This window comes from Felis catus, chromosome A3, assembly GCF_018350175.1.
Source record: "Felis catus isolate Fca126 chromosome A3, F.catus_Fca126_mat1.0, whole genome shotgun sequence".
NCBI classification, from domain to species: domain Eukaryota; kingdom Metazoa; phylum Chordata; class Mammalia; order Carnivora; family Felidae; genus Felis; species Felis catus.
This window is the reverse complement of record NC_058370.1, coordinates 133758100-133775104: the sequence shown is the minus strand read 5'-3', so window position 1 is coordinate 133775104 and position 17005 is coordinate 133758100. Positions and strand designations below refer to the sequence as shown.

At 48.6% G+C, this 17005-nt stretch overlaps 1 protein-coding gene across 9 annotated transcripts in view; it reads left to right on the top strand.

Annotated features, from left to right (window-relative positions):
• Positions 1-5303: 5303 nt before the first annotated feature.
• ASAP2 (ArfGAP with SH3 domain, ankyrin repeat and PH domain 2) overlaps positions 5304-17005 on the top strand; it is a 174568-nt gene continuing 162866 nt past the window's right edge. For 6 of the 9 annotated variants that reach the window (XM_023252130.2, XM_023252129.2, XM_023252127.2 and 3 more), the window contains exon 1: positions 5304-5528. In XM_023252130.2, coding sequence (XP_023107898.1) covers positions 5403-5528 — 126 coding nt within the window. In that variant the 5' untranslated portion in view covers positions 5304-5402. The remainder of the gene's footprint in view (positions 5529-17005) is intronic. The other 3 variants (XM_023252128.2, XM_023252125.2, XM_023252124.2) reach the window with 2 other exon arrangements.

The window sequence follows — 17005 nt, the reverse complement described above, 5'->3', positions numbered from 1 at the left end:
AGTTGTTCCTGCCGTTGATAAATGAGTGTGGTTCTGACATGAATGCTGGTGGATAGTTTGTCCGTGTTAACAAATAACACAAAAGTGAAGCCATGAAGATGTATGTGGTAACTTCACTCATCAGTCGGGAGCAACCTCTTCGCTGAATCACGTGACAGTCTGAAAATACTAGAAGAATATTACCTCAAATGTTTTCACTACTCACAACGTAAAGGTTATAGACCCGACACACTTTTAATCTGCGTTATTAACATTTTCTCTGCCACTTCATTAAGTTTAGACGATCAACAAGACGATAAATAAAACCTTGAGTTTTAGCATTGGTAAATACTCCCACCATGGATGATTCCAAGCTGTGAGAACGGGAATTGGGAAGAGATATACAACAGCACACCATTAGCGTAGTGTTTCTACCGCAGAGGTACAACCCACAGTTTGCAGAACTTCTGAAAATCCACCAGCCCGTTCTCTCTGGAATCAGATCCAGCCGGCTCCAGCATAGTGTCGATTATACGTCATTTTTCTAGACTGTCTCTTGCAGTTTACCGACCGGAGGGTCACCTGGAGAAACTGCTTTGTTTAAAACCGAAAAAAAAACAAAAAACAAAAAACAAAAAAAACAAAAAAAACAAAAAAACGAAAAACAAAACCAGACCTCAAGTACCTTCATGCGAAGTTAGCTATGAATAGATCAGCTTGTCATCTAAATTTTCCACCTTAACAAAATGACAACGTTCTCAAAAATTGGCTTTGAATATCCTCTAAAACAGTGCTCATTCTCAAATGTCTAGGACCAATGGTAAGATTCTCAGTAATAATATGGCCCCTGTGGCATTTTCTCTCTTGTGGCCAAACTAACATAAAACACGGGTCATGGAATCGGGGGAAGGCCAGTGCAGGAAGGAGGAAGGAGCCTTCAAACTCAGCTAGCCCAGCTTCTTTCATTCTTCAGATAAACGGAATCCAGAGAGGTTAATTTACTTATCTAAGTCAGAGAAGCAAAGCTGATATCAAAACCTAAGTTTTCAAGTACAAAATAGTTTCTGTGTGCTAATTTTTCTCTCTCAAGCGCACGATGAGATCATTGTGGTAAATGTACTCAGACTTCTCTTACTTTGGGATAAGTGGGTGCCTTGAGTAATACTGTTTCCGCGAGAACCATTGTTAGGCTGTAGAAAAGAAACCTCTGGGAATGTATACTTACATATTACATCACAAGGGTTGTTGTGGATATCCTCCCCCTTATTTCATTACACTGTTACCATAATTCTTTTTTTTTTTTTAAATTTTTTAGTGTTTATTTTTTTTAGAGAGAGAGAGAGTGCGAGTGGGGGAGGGACAGAGAGAGAGGGAGACACAGAATCCAAAGCAGGCTCCAGGCTCTGAGCTGTCAGCACAGAGCCGAAGCAGGGCTCGAACTCACAAGCCTTGAGATCATGACCTGAGCAGAAGTTGGACGCTTAACTGACTGAGCCACCCAGGTGCCCCCCTGCTTTCTTTTAAGTTTATTTGTTTTGAGAGAGAGTGAGACCGCAGGGGACGGACAGAGAGAGAGAGAGAGAGAGAGAGAGAGAGAGAGAGAATCCCAAGCAGGCTCCACTCTGTCAGCACAGAGCCCAATTCACGGCTTGAACTCTTGAACTGTGAGATCATGACCTGAGCCAAAACCAAGAGTCAGACACTTAACCAACTGAGTCCCCCAGGCGCCCTACATAATTCTTCTAAGGCACAGATCTAGTCATTCCAAGAGTAATTGTTCACAAATTAATAGCAAGTGAACTGGGCAAGTCTTGCGTTAAACCAGCCAACCCTCAAGCACATTTCAGAGTCAAGAACACATTTTACACCTTGATCTGAGAGTGAAAAATCCCAGGTTCTTGAGAGTGACTGGAGGCAGAGAATTTCTTTGGAAAACGGGCTGTTGGCCACTCTCAATGGGCTGCTGAAAATGTCACTTTTGAGAGGACAATTTCTTTCCTCTTCCCTGGAAATGACAACCCTCCAACACCATGTCTCTTTCTTTCTTTCTTTCTTTCTTTCTTTCTTTCTTTCTTTCTTTCTTTCTTTCTTCTTTCTTTCTTTCTTTCTTTCTTTCTTTCTTTCTTTCTTTCTTTCTTTCCTTTTTAAGTAATACAAACCTACAATCTCTTATCTGAAACCCCTGGGGCCAGATGTGTGTGGAATTCAGAACTTTTCAGGTTTTAGAATGGTAATAAAGCACATATACTGGCTATTCTGAGTCATCCCCAGTGGGGTCTGGGGCAATACTCCATAATCAAGCACATTTATATTTTGTAGTAAAACATAACTATTCAAATGAAGTGGGAGAAATAAGAATATAAACAGCTTCGTGTCAGTTCATTTCAGGTCAGTTTTACCATTAATAAGGCTGTTTATTTTTTATTTTTTAAAATTTTCTAATGTTTATTTATTTTTGAGAGAGCGAGAGAGCGAGCACAAGAGGGGGAGGGCAGAGAGAGAAGGAGACACAGAATCGGAAACAGGCTCCAGGCTCCGAGCTGTCAGCATAGAGCCCAACGTGGGGCTCGAAGCCACAAACCACGAGATCAGGACCTGAGCCGAAGTCAGATGCCTAACTGACTGAGCCAGTCAGGCACCCCACCATAAGGCTTTTTAAAACATTAGGTTTTCAGGGCTATGTAGATACAAAATTTCTTGGTGAGGGAATACAGACCTTTAATGATGTTATCGGAAAGTCTTCCCTTCGTACATTGAAAAAATGTACGTGTAGGTGTGTAATGTTTTCTTGATCCACGTTCAACTTTAATTTTATTATTATTTGTTGGAAACTACTCATTATCGTTATAGTAATCTCAGAGGCACATTAGCTGTGTCTGGCTCAGATCTTGTTTTAATTCCCAGCCTGTGCACAGGGCAAGGTTTTCTGCGATTCTCCGGGATGTCTGCGAGAGTACACGGCTTTCGTGTTCTGTCACAGATGTCATTTTATACACCAGCGGACTTGGTAATGACTTGCTTCCCACCAGCCCTCCCAACCACTTGTATGGTGCATTGCAGCTTTGCAATTTTATTTTCGTGGCTACTAAAGTCTCCTGTAAAGTTACCTGAAAAGTTATATTAAACTACAGGAAACAAGAACAGGCGTTGCATATAAAGAGAGCAGAGAAGAACACCAAGCTCAACTTTGTCCTCGTAACAGCAGTCTTGATCAGTCTGGTTAATGCTGTACTAGATGCCAGGGAAAAACACGACTTCCTCTTCTTTAACCCTCACAGCCTGGTGGATACTAGTCCTCTAAAAATCAAGACTTGAAAAACTATTCGGAATATTCTCCGGCGACAACAAAGAACGAAACAAAAGCTGTGGCTGGAAAACTAGCGAGGAGGAAAACAGAGTCTGCTCGGTGTAGGGGAGGATGTATTAACATAAATATGCACAGGACTTGGATTGTAGACTTAGTAGCATATAGAGGAAACCCACCAAAGACACCAAAAGAGTGAAAACAGCTAACAGGAAGATAGGAGCAGAGATGCTACAGTTTTAAAAATTGTAACTCATTGCCTAGTGCGGCAATAAAAGCTATCCACTGATACCGCTATTTCAGAAAGTTAAATTTCACATGCAATGCTACTAAAATACCAAAGGCCATACATAACGTCTGACCCACGCTGCCATCTCATATAGCAAATTCTTACATGGGAGCTTAAAAAAAGATTGTTTGACTGGTCCACTGTCCTGCAGCGTCAGGAGGCTGCTTTGTCTGACATATTGAATTTCCAATGTCTCTCACACTTCCTCCTTTTCAGATGCACAAAAGGTTTTTGTAAAGTTTCTCTTGCTTTTATTGCTGGCAGCTACAGAAACCATGCCACATGCCTGGCGTAGAGTTATAGGGTGTGATTTCATTTGACTAGTGTCTTCAGAGCTTCTGGATTTTTAAAAATAACGCTTAAAGTTTCCTTAAGAGCTGTTACATGAAAATCTGTACGAATTCAAACTGCGTGCTGAATCAGTTATGCATGAGAGTTGCCTGCCATTGTTGCGTGTCCCCTCTGAAACCACAGGAAGAGGGGCTCTTTCCCCAGGTTCGCATCCACTGCCTGGGTTCCCTCCACTTCCTGCAGGAATTTCACTTGAGGGCATGCAGTTACCTTCCCAGGGTGGGTCCTGGTCTGGTACTCTAAAACTATTTCCAACGAATGACCTAGGGACCCGAGTCGAAGTCAGCGGGACCCGAGTTTGAAGCCCCGGTCGCCCCCGGGGCCTTCACCGTGTGCTCTGCGGCTGCGTGTTCTATATAAAGCAAATAACCCTCGCTTTACGTGCCTCGTGAGCTCGTGAGGATTAGGGGACTTTACATAGAGCACGGGAGCATCACCATATGGTCATTTCTTGTCACCGTTACCGAACCCCAAACTGGCGGCGGGCGGGGGTGGGGGGTGGGGTGCGGGTGATGCCCGGCTGGGCGCGGGAGACACTCGTCGCGCCGAGTGCGGCCGGGGGGCGGAGCGCACCGTCCGGCAGGGGGCGAGCTCCTCACACTTTACTCTCGCCTGGACGGGCATTCCCCGCGGTTTAGGGGGGGACCCCAAGGAAGGTTCCTAGCGCCGGGTAGGGGAGGGTAGACTGTGGCTGGGCCCGGAAGGGTGAGACGAGGCCCCGCCTGCCCGCGAGGCCCGGGGTGGGGGTGGGGGCGCGCCCTCGAACCACGGCGCGCGGCGCGGGGCTCGAACGCCGAGACAATGCGGCGCGCGGCGGCGGGCGAGCGGCTCGGCGGGCCGGGGCGCGCGCCGCCTTCCTTCCTGCAGGCTCGGCTTCCCGGCGGCGGCGGCGGCGGCGGCGGCGGCGGCGGCGGCGGCGGCGGCGGCGGCGGCGGCGGCGGCGGCGGCGGCGGCGGCGGCGGCGGCGGCGGCGGCGGCGGCGGCGGCGGCGGCGGCGGCGGCGGCGGCGGCGGCGGCGAGCGCGCGGATTGGCGGCCCGGCCCTCCGCGCCGCCCCGCCCCGCGCTCGGCCGGCCGCCGCCCCCGGCCCGGACCCGCCCCTCTCCGCGGGAGTCGCTCGGGGCCCGCGGCTGGGTGGCCGGCAGTTCCCGCCGGCTCTGCGCGTCCGCCTCGGGGCTCGCTCGGGAGGGCAGGCGGCGGAGCCCTCGGCGCGGCTGGCGGACCGGCCGGGCCCGAGCTGCGCGGGGCTGCGCGCGCGGCCCCTGCTCCCGCCGCCCGGCCCCGCGGGCGGCCGACCCGCGCCCTGCGGCGGCTCCTGCGGCTCCTGCGGCGGCGGCCCGCGCCCCGGCGCTTCCCTTTGTCCGCCGGCCGGGCGAGCTGCGGGCGCGGCGGCGGCGTCCGAGCGGCCGGTCGGAGCCCGCGCGGCGGCTGAGGCGGCGGCACCCCCGCGGCCGGCCGCCCGCGCCCGCGCGCCGAGGCGATGCCGGACCAGATCTCCGTGTCGGAATTCGTGGCCGAGACCCATGAGGACTACAAGGCGCCCACGGCCTCGAGCTTCACCACGCGCACCGCGCAGTGCCGGAACACGGTGGCGGCCATCGAGGAGGTGAGCGGCGCCGGGCGGGCGTCGCCGGGCGGCGGGGGCGGGTGGCCCCGGCCTCAGGTGGCCTCGCGCCCTGCCCGCCGCCCGGCCCTCCCCCGCCCCTGCCCCCCGCGCCCGCAGCCCGGGAAAAGTTTCTTTTCCTCCAAATCGGACGCGGCCGGGCCACCCCTGCCCGACACAGAAGCCCTTTGTTCCGTGTAGGTGGCTCCGAGGAGATGGCTGATGGCTACCTTGGGCCTTTTTAAGACCCCCCTCCTCCCGCCGCCCTCGTTTCCCTCTCGGGGCCCCGGGCCGGGCGGTTTCCCGCAGCGCGGCCAACTTTGGCCGGGAAGGCGGAGTGGGCGGTGAGCTGGGACCCCCCGCGCCCGCCGCGGCCGGGGTGGTGGGCTCGCCAGCCTTCACCCGGCGCCCACCTCCCACTCGTTCTGGGAGAGCCCCTGCACGCAGCCTGCCCCGCTGCAGCCCTGGCCCCCTTTGCCCGCCCCTCGGGTGGGTGGGAGGACCGTGGGAGGACCCCGGCCGTCCGGGGAAGGTGTGCACACCTTAGCGGGGAAGGCCTGACCGCATTCCACACCGCGCCCGGCAACCGAGCGCGGGGAGCTGAGTGCGGAGCCGGGGCTTCTGATCCGAAGACGTGTGATGGCCGTCCCCCAGTTGCGTGTGTCTCACCCTCTTGAACCCCCCCCCGCGATTGCCCTCCTCCCCATCAGCCTGGAAAAGGCCTGATTTTAATCAAGTGCTTTCAAGGTGCAAAGTCATCGTGCCTAGTGCTAACTGGTAAGCCCTCCACATCCTGCGGAGAGAACCCTCAGGAATGAACAAGCTTAGGTTGACAGTCAAAGCAGCATGCGTTGTAGGGCAGAGTTTGTGAGTCCAGGGCCCCCGCTGCTGTGTGGTTTAGGGTAGCTCCTCGCCTCTCTGCTCTGGTTTTCCTTACCTAGCGAACAGGAGTAATAAATACATCCTTTCCCGGACCATTATGAGGGTCAGAGACGCGCTGTGTGACGTGCTTAGCACTCTGCTTGGCTCCTAATAGGTAACTGGTTTACGAGCCACACGTGTGCCAGTATAGACTAGATGATTACATTTCTCTTGGCCAGAATGTCAAGTTACAGCCTTAAAATGGGGTATCGCAGGCATTGTAGAAGAAGATGATTGGGCTAGAGTGAGTGAGGGGAGGTCACGGCAGAGCTTTTTAAATTAAGCGATGCCATTAATTTTTTTTGCCCACTTTGAGCAGAGCATCTGCTGTTAGGAATTGCTTGGGGAAAAAAAAAAACCCAGAATGTTTCTCTTAATGGGGATTTATATTTGTGTAGACATAAACAGTTAAAAGTAATACATTTAGCATTATGAATGTTTTAAGTATAGCCAGGGCCCCCTCCTACCTCCCTCCTTTCTTCTCTCCTGTTTTTTTGGTGGAGGAGAGCTGCATGTAAACCTTTTGTAGTGAGTTCTGTAATCCCACATCTACTTGTGTCAGCAAGGCTTAAAAATGTTGGCTTCAAATTAAAAAAAAAAAAAAAAAAAAAAAGGCTTTAACTGAGGCAGATGGAGATGACCCAGAGAAGTTTTTTCAGAAGTACTGGTTGAAAAGCAAGGGGAACATTTTCATCCTGTTTTGAGAATACACCATTAATGATGTCTATGGAATGATTGCAACCAAAAAAGTAGCTGAGTGTTTCTTTAGGGAAGGAAGCCTTGTACACGATGCCTTAAAGAAGGCTTGATTATATATAAAGTTCTGTTTCTTTTCCCCACTGCTGTCTGTCAGCTAAATATTATTAACACTGGCAGGTGCTGGAGAGTTAGGCAAATAGGAATTGCTCTTAAAATTGGCATACCCTTCCTCTGATTAATTTTCATTTGCAGTGTGTAATTTCCAAAGCCTTTTTTTTTTTTTGTATGCTGTGCAGGAGATTACCCGAGAGCTCAGTTACTGAGCAGATTAGAAAGAGACTGGATTTGGTCATTTTATTAAATTGCAAGCTTGCTCCCCGTTGCCATCCAAGCACACGGATTGGTTAAACTTTCAAAAATGAAAAAATTGAAATCGTTACAAGTCTATCTTTACTTTTAAAAATGTAATTTTGAGAGAGAGAGGGAGGGAGGGGCATAAAGAGAGGGAGAGAGACAGAGAGAATGCCAAGTAGGCTGTGCTGTCAGTGGAGAGCCCAATACAGGGCTTGAACTCGTGAGATCATGACCTGAGCCAAAATCAAGAGTCAGATGCTCAATGGACTGAGCCACCCAGGCATCCCAGGTCTCTTTTCACTTTAGGCAAATCCACTGTTCATACTATGATATGAAATATGTGAGTTTGGATTTTTTTTTAATGTTTATTTATTTTGAGAGAGGGAGGAGTGAAGAGAGAGGATCCCAAGCAGGCTCCACATACCTTGATCTCACGAACCGAGAGACCATGACCCAAGCCAAAGTCGGATGCTTTAACCGACTGAGCCACCCAAGCGGCCCGTGAGTTTGGATTTGTGAGAAAACTAGATTTGAGAGGTGTTTACTCTCTGAGGAATCACTGTAGATTCCTTTAAATAATGGGGTGTGTAATGTTCATTCCCATTTCCAAAACTTGTTCCAAATAGTTGCATTAACAAGTGATGCCCACATATTTCAGTTTTCAGCAAGCATTAACTTTTCATACTGAAGTGAGGCAGAGAGTGGCTCTTGTGACATAAATTAGTCATTTACCATAAAATAAATTTAAAATTTGCAAGCCCTGTTCCTGTGTTTAAATAAATGAGTCATGGGATTAGCAAACTAATTTTAAACTGATAAACCTTTGGGAACCAATTTTTTCCAATATAGGTTATGTCTGATAAAAAGTGTTTTACAACTGACAGGTACTTTTTGGATACGTACATCTGTAGCTGGGCTGTTGGTAGCTGTTGGGTCCCTACCCTGCGCTATGAATATCACATCTGTTGTATTTATTCCTTATTGCTGCTTTATACATGAGGAAACTGAGGCTCAGAGAAGGTAATTTGTTCAAGGTTATAGAGCCTAGCAAGTTGAAGAGCTGGCTCCATGCTTTTTCAGAAGTGTTGCTGTTTTTTAAGATGATTTTTAAGTAATCTCTATACCCAGGGTGGGGCTCGAACTTATAACCTTGGGATCAGAAGTTGAGCTCAAGAGTCACATGCTCTACGACTGAGCCAGCCAGGCGCCCCCGTCTTCTGTCCCTTTTAGTGATGCTGAATTCTCTGAATTCCTCATTTGTTGGATAGTTATGGGTTCAAGTTCAGACTCCACCACTTGCCAGTTTTGTGAACTTGGCTGAGATGCGTTTTCTTATTTTCCTCAGCACTAAGTTCTGGATAACAATACCTCTCTACTTCAGAGGGTGGTGGGGAGGGTTCAATGAGATAAGATACAGCACAGTATCTGACAGGCACCTGGTCTAGTAAATGCTAACTGCTTGACAACATAGTTAATCCGTAGAACCTGTTGAGGGCTCTGGCACCAACATGGGTTGACCTGGGGGTTGGATAGGAAGAGTAGAGAAAATGGAGGAATGGTTGAATGAGTTAAGTGAATGAAAACTATATTTGTTAACCCATGCTTGTTTTTTTTTGTTGTTTTTTTTTTGTTTGTTTGTTTGTTTTTAACCAGTGTGTTGTCTCGCCTGGTGATCACTTTCTCTGGGTGAAGTAATTATTGTGCACATTTTTAGCAAAGTCTGCTGCTGCAACTGGATGGAATCTGTGTTTTTGGAAATAATGGAAAAAAATAAGTAGTTGTGACATAACTCTGAGAAGTGAGCTTCTCCCCGCCCCCCACCTTTTTGGGGGGGGGGTTATTTCTGTCTCCGTTTCTTGGAGTCTCTAGGCACTTTGAAATATTCTCAGAATAAGAAAAGGTTGTATACGTACTTGGAATATTCATGGTGATAGTTCAGTCCTCCTGTAAAACACCATCCATGCTGCCTTGCCTATTTGGCTTTTGTTGGATATGTAGTTTTAAAAATAAATTTGATGTTGACTCGTAAGTATTACAATTTAATCTGCTTCCTTCCGGGGCCATAATTCTCTACTCTGTTGTCCTTGGTTACCTTGGAAATCTCATTGCTGTCACAAGCACAGGGTTCTAACTGCAGGGGTGAAATGAGCCTGTGGGCTGCACAGATTCCCAGGGGCCTTGCTGTCCTTGGGGCCAGATGCCCCTCCCAGCAGTTCTAGTGGGAACCTGGCCCATGTGCTTTTTAGGCAAGAATGTGATTCTGAACCTCAGCCCTTTGTGAAGAGGGCTCTTCCAGATCCCAGACTAGTAGATTTTGCATCTGTTGTCGGAAGGACATAATCTTTTCTTGCCCGTGTGTTTGTGTTTTTGGAAATGAGGTTTTGTGGTCAAACGGGGCCACCTTATTTATGCTGTGTTCTGAAATCTGGACTTAAAACGTGTTTGGAAACTTTTGAGTCACTTAAGGAGGAACCCATCTTCTCTTGTTATGTAATCCTCCCTCCTCCTCCCAATTGTTTCCCCTGTTTCTTGTGATGAACAGTAAAAATACTAATGATTCTCCCAGTAGGGTCCAGGCTCTGACATTCATGCAGTATTTATTGAGTCCTGCTGTGTGCTAGGTGATGGGACTAGAATACCAAGTGAAGTAAGTTCCCTCTTTGAAAGAACCTACAGCTTAGTGGGAGAGGCAGACATCCTATAACAAATCAGTGCAATAAACCAAGTCACTGTGGGAGCTGGGGCTTTAAGATTGTCCAGGATCGTGGATGCCCAGGGATGGCATTGGTCAAGTGTGCCTGGGGTTGTGGTTAGGAGCGCGGTTGAGTCATGAGGTCAAGGTGGTCATCTGTGGGTTACCGCATGCTTTAGTCACTAAAGTGTCTCAGAATGGCCTTCTGTGGCTGCCTTCCTGCCCTAGGTAAGTACTGATGCACTCCTGAGCTGGTGCCATCTAGGCCTCTGATAGAGTTTTCACAGTGTCCCATCCACAGAGGCTGCGCAGGCCAAGAGTTTGCAGGGATCCTTAATTCTTTTCTTATGCTCCACATTTCTAGGAATTGGTGCCTTCATGGAGCATATGCATTCTAGATCTGTATTAATATGGTAGCCTAAGATTAAAAATTCAGTTTCTCCACTGTACTAGCCGAGATTCAGGTGCTCAGTAGTCAGGTGTGTATAGAACAGTGTAGATTTAGAACATTTTCATCCTTGCAGAAAGTTTTGTTGGACAGTGATGTTTTAGACCCTTGCAGCTCAAAGCAAGGTCCACTGACCAGCATTAGCATCATCTGGGAGCTTGTCAGAAATGTAGAATCTCAGATTCCACCTTAGACCTAGTGAAATTGAGTCTACATTTTATTTTATATTTTTGTTTTTTAAATATTTATTTTTGGGGTGTCTGGGTGGCTCAGTTGATTAAGTGTCCAACTTTGGCTCAGGTCATGGTCTCACGTTTCGTGAGTTTGAGCCCTGAATCAGGCTCTGTGATGACAGTGTGGAGCCTGCTTGGGATTTTCTCTCTCTCTCTCTCTCTCTCTCTATCTCTCTCTCTCTCTCTGCCCCTCCCCCACTTGCTCTCTCTTTCTCTCTCTCTCTCAAAATGAATAAACTTAAAGAAAATTTTTAATGTTTATCTTTGAGAGAGAGAGAGCACAAGCAGGGGAGGGGCAGAGTGAGAGGGGGACAGAGAATCAGAACCCAGGAACCGTGAGATCATGACCTGAGCCAAGGTCAGATGCTTAACTGACTGAGCCACCCAGGTGCCCCTGAGTCTATATTTTAATAACATCCCCAGGTGCATTGTCTGCATATTAAAGTTTGAGAAGCACTGATGTAAGAGTATGAATCCTTGCTGCAGTTAGAATCACTTACGGGGGATTTTGTGGCCTAGAGGTGCCTGGCCTATTCCCTGAAACTCTGACTTACTGGTTTGGGTGAGGCCTGCAGCTCATTGGCATTTGAAAGCTTCTCCACAAATGGAGTTGGTAATTATTGCAGTAAACAGATAGTTATGTAATGTAATGTCAAGTAATGATAAGTGATAAGAAAAGTTCTGTAGAATTTGGGAGTAGCAAGTGACTTTGGAGGTTGGGAGGCAAATCAAGAAAGGCCTCTGAAGACGTGACGTTAGAGCAGTGCCCGGAATGCAGTGAGGAATCCAGCCCGGGAATGGCCGAATGGAAGCACGGCACGTGAAAAGGCCAGAAGATGTGACCGGGACTAGGGCATTTAAGGACAGGAAGAAGGAGGTGGGTGAGGAGAGAAGGGTGAGGGCGGGCAGGGACAGGTCACACAGGCCTTGATGGTCTTGGGAGGGGATCGGACCTTGTTCTGATGTGATGGGAAGCTATCAGAGGGTTTGAGCAGGGAATAACATGGTCCCATTTACATTTTACAAGTGTCACGGCGATTGTTCTGCAGAGAACAGACCAGCAAGGCAGGAGACAAAAGCGGGAGACTGGTGTGGCGAGGAGTCTGGTGCAGGCATCCAGGCAAGAGGGTCTTGGCCTGGGTGGTAGCGGTGGGGGAGAGGAGAGGTCTGGTGGAGAGATCTGTGGTGCATAGAGTGTTGGTATGCCGGGGAAGTGAGCAGGACAGAGTTCCTGCCCCGCAAGACCAAAGTCAAGCCCAGTTCACCCAGGCCACCTGGGGAATAGACCTCCCTGCGTCTCTAGAGTGAAGCGTCTGCTGCTGCTGCTTAGTGTCAGCATCGAGGCCAGCTGTGTGCCACTCGGCTTCACTGGTTGGAGAACTTCTGTTAAAACCAATCCGGAGGGTGCCTGGGTGGCTCAGTTGGTTGGGCCACCGACTTCGGCTCAGGTCATGGTCTCACGGTCGTGGGTTCGAGCCCTGCGTCAGGCTCTGTGCTGACCGCTTGGAGCCTGGAGCCTGCTTCGGATTCCATGTCTCCCTCTTTCTAGTCCTCCCCCATTTGCGCTCTGTCTCTCTCTGTCTTTCAAAAATGAATAAATGTTAAAAAAAAAAAATCCTGAATATTTGTTTTGTTTCATGGCAGACAGGGATGGGGTAGACTCAAAGCCTAGCTGTGTAGACCTGGGCTGGAGGGGTATGTTCACTTCCTCCACTGCAGAGGACAGCAGGGGACACTTCATTGACTGTGTCAGGTGCCCGAGATCCTGCCTCTGATCCAGCTCCCCAAACACCCCTCTTTCCCTGCTACAGAGAGCAGGGGAGTTCACCTGGTCACTGTCCAGCAGTAAAAACATGCCTCCCTGGCTTCAACTTTTGTGTGTTGTGTGCTCTTAAAGCAGTTGCCAAGGGCCCTTCCAGGTGCTTTTGTACCATCATCATTTCATCATGTGAGTCACGTTGTGGAATAAACGGGTCTGGAATACTTGGGCTGTAGTTTTATTTGTATTAGGTTTTGCCGAGTTTATTGATTCATAAATATATGCTGGGCACCTACCAATATGCTGTCACTGCCAGGTCAGGGCTCCTTCCCCATAAGCCACTTTAGAAGTCCTGATGAGTATAGGCAATATCGTGAGACATTTCAAACTCTAAAGTTGTATTAATAGAGCTCTTATTAGAGTCACAGGTGTGGCTGATATTAGTGCGGCATGTTGCTTATATTCATTACTGAGGAAAAATGCTACATTTCACTCGGGATAATGAAATACAGATGCACTTCTTTTTTCCAATCCAAGTTTATGGACCCCTTGAATTCAGACAAAGACTCCTAGGCTTGACGATAAGATCCTTTCAGTTAATTGTTTTTGGAGTGCGTGATTGACTCTGTAACAATGCTCTTTAAACAAGTTTCACGGTTATTACCCTGTCATTGTCATGAGTTGGTTGTTAGAGTCTCGCTGAGGAATGTCGTCTCCTAAGCCGGTGTTAAAATTATCGAGTAGTGAGGGTGTTTAGGGGAAGCGGTTGTGGTTTGGCAGCCACGGTGTGCTCCGCACTGTTTCAGAGTCCGGGCTCGGCACTTTCTCCTATGGTCACATGGATTGCACTTTCGCATGCCTTGGAGTTGAGCAAAACTGTGGATGCATCTCTGAGTCCTGTTCTTAGGACCCTGAGCTGGGCTGCCTCTCCACAAGCCAGTTCCCCAGTTTTTACTTCCCCTGTGTTGCTAGCATGTTCTACCCTATCCTTTCACTCTGTAAGGCAAGCTTGTTTGTGAAGCCAGAGTACGTGTTCAGGTATCTTCCTGTCCAGAGTTTTAAGGGAAACTTTGCAGGCCTTGGGTTGTTTTTGGTGCTGTTGTTGCGTGAGTGTGTTTGGGACATCCACAGCATGGCCGAAGCGTGACTGTCAGTCACTGTTGTTGTTTTTTCTCCCCTCTTGTCTTTCTAGCATTTATTGGGTGCCTACTGTGTGCCAGACATGCTTTAAGTTCTTTGCATATACTATTACCTTGTTTTAATTGTTACAAAAAACGCTGCACGGTTCCGAGAACCTAAGCCGCTTTACCAAGATCACAGAGCTGGGAAGTACTGGAGGCAGGATTCCAACTCTAGCATTTTGACACGAGGGTCTGCTCCTTTAGCAGCCGGCTGCCTCTGTGTAACTTGGGCCAGAAAAGCCTCCCTGTGTTGATGCCTCTGTGACGACAGGGACCCCTCTCGCTGTCAGCGTTAGTGACTGGCATCTATTGCGTTTCTTGAGTGCATGCTTTGGGGAAATCCTTGCTGTTCCGCTCCCTCACTGTCCTTGTTGCTGTAGAAATGATTTCTCTTTACTCGCTTCACGGCTCTGCCGACATGCCCAGCCCTGCAGGGATGAGTGGCCCAGGGCAGTGCTCACAGCCTGGCAGGAGGCCTGCCCTACTAACGGTGTTAGTAATGATGTCATCTTTCCACTCGATCTTGAAGATGGCTTTGTCAATATGATTTTATACATAGATGCTGTCAATAAAATCGAGTGGCTGATGGAGACAAACTCCCTCTGATGATGAATTCCTCTGTATTTTAGGATTCTAGCAAGGTGATCAGGATTTGGGGCCCTCTTTCTCTAGGTTCCCAGAAGAAATCACATTTTTATTATGACTTTTTTTTTTTTTTTCTTAATGCCAACTGCAACCATGGCTGACATTGCTTTTGGCCTTAATTTTGTTTTATGGGCTGTGCTGTGTATTAAATTGATTATTGAATCCTTTCAAAGATCCTGTGAGGTAGGTCCTATTACCTCTGTCTTAACGGTTGAAGAAGGCCAGACGCAGACAAGTTACATGCCTGCGGTTCCCCAATCCCACACTAGCAGTTGATGGAACCAGTACTCCCAGCCACACTGTTAGCACTGGTGTCCTTTGGGCTCTTCCTCCTCTTGGTCCTCGGATGCACCACCTGATGTCTCCTGCTGGCATCTCTGTTCCTCTTTAGGTGTCTCTGTGGGTCTCTTTAGTGCAGGTCGGTAATTATAGGCCTTCTGTAGGCCAGTCCGCATTGTCGCTGACCTTGGGAATGTGTGATTGCCCGGACAGGGTCATCAGACACTAACCCCTGGGGAGGTACTTGGCATCAGGGGTGTTTATTAAGTGACCCTTAACTACCTCGAAGTGAGTTAAAAGGAGAGATCTGGCTTCCTCAGAGCCAAGGGACTGATAATACTGTCACAGCTGTGTGTAAAGGACTCCACAGCCACGCAGGCAGGGATCAGATGCATACAGATTTCTCTCTTTGTCAGCAAATCTGTGTTTTGAGAGGCCACTGAAGGGTGAATCACAGATATGGTGTGTGCAGGCAGACTCAGGCTGAGGAGTCAGCTCCCTGTTGCCAGCTAGGGGACTTTGGGGGAGATTCTGCAGGGAAGGGGGAACGTCAAGTCCTGGTGCCGTGTTTGTTCCTCCGACGGCCCTGACCTGTTGCTAGCCAGCTGGTGGACCTTGTGCTGGGGATTTCTGGCCCAGCCTCTGTGGCCTCTTTGGGAAATGGAGAGCTGGATGAGCTGGGGTGCAGGCAGGGGCTTCTCCAGCCCTTACCATTCTGCGTCTACGGATGTCTGCAGCTCGACTCGCCTGCCTCGTGCCACTCTACTTTTTCTGATCCTCTCCTCTACTCTCTCTGCCTCTGAGCTGTTGGTACTCGTGCTTTTCAAGAGGTTAGAGGTGAAAATAAGCTTCACCTCTTCCATTCCCCCCTTGAGAGATTCCCTTGCCCAGAAGATCACTGGAGTCAACAGGATGGTTGTACTTGAGCTGGAGTGTCACTGGGTGCAGTTCTAGTTCAAGTTTGGGACAAGCAGGGCAGGGTTTTTTGGCCCCCTGCTCGCCTGGGGGCAGCTTGAGCGGTCTCTGCTGCGATGTCTTGGTCTCTGGGTTCTGTCTCTGTTGTGCTTTGCTTCGCTGGTGAAGAGCAGGTTGTGTTAATGATAGGATCGCAGGGTTTTGTGATCATTGAATACTTTGGACTGTTGAACTTGTAGTAAATCCTGCTCATAGCTCATAGCTTTCCCCTAGGCTTTGGGAGAGCCAGTATTCTCCTCATCGGAAGCTGTGCTTTATGATGAAGCCCTGTGGATTTGGTTGTGTTAATATGGTGGTGTGGAAAGAGCCTGCCATGAGGAGAGGGGATTCCAGTTCTACTTTGGTCTCCACCTTGCATATGGCCTCGGGCAGTTCACTGCCCAGAAAGTCTGGTCTCTAAAATGAGCGGTTTGGTGGGGCGCCTGAGTGGCTCAGTCAGGTTCGTGTCCGACTCTTGATTTTGGCTCAGGTCATGATCTCACGGTCCGTGGAATCAAGCCCGGTGTCGGGCTCTGAGCTGGCAGCATGGAGCCTGCTTAGGATTCTCTCTCTGTCCCTCCCTTGCTTGCGTGCTCTTTCTCTCTCAAAATAAAGAAACCGTTCACCTTCTTGAGAAAATAAATAAAATGAGGTGTTTGGATTAGTCAATCTTTGACTACCCTCTCCAGCTTGAAAATCCTATCGATCTTTGTATCACATACTTTGAGTTTGAAAAGACTCCAGAATAAATGATGGGAATAAAAATCAGCAAGAAATGGCCAGCTTGTAGTCCTGAAAAGAAAGTGTAGGTTCTGAATTATATTTTCAAGCTGAGTTTTTTTTTTTTAATTTTTTTTTTCAACGTTTATTTATTTTTGGGACAGAGAGAGACAGAGCATGAATGGGGGAGGGTCAGAGAGAGAGGGAGACACAGAATCGGAAACAGGCTCCAGGCTCTGAGCCATCAGCCCAGAGCCTGAGAGCCATCAGCCCAGAGCCTGACGCGGGGCTCCAACTCACGGACCGCGAGATCGTGACCTGAGCTGAAGTCAGACGCTTAACCGACTGCGCCACCCAGGCGCCCCAAGCTGAGTTTTTTTTAAAAAAGACCTTTCTGTGGCTTCCCGGGGCGCTTATTTTTTGTTGCTTTTTATTTTAAAATTGAGATACAATTCACCTACCATAAAGTTCACCCTTTTACACTAATTCATTGATTTTTTTTTTTAGTTTATTCACACAGTCGTGTGTGGCCATCCCTGCTGTCCAATTTCAGAACATTTCATCACACTGAAAAGAAACCATACCCGTTAGCAGT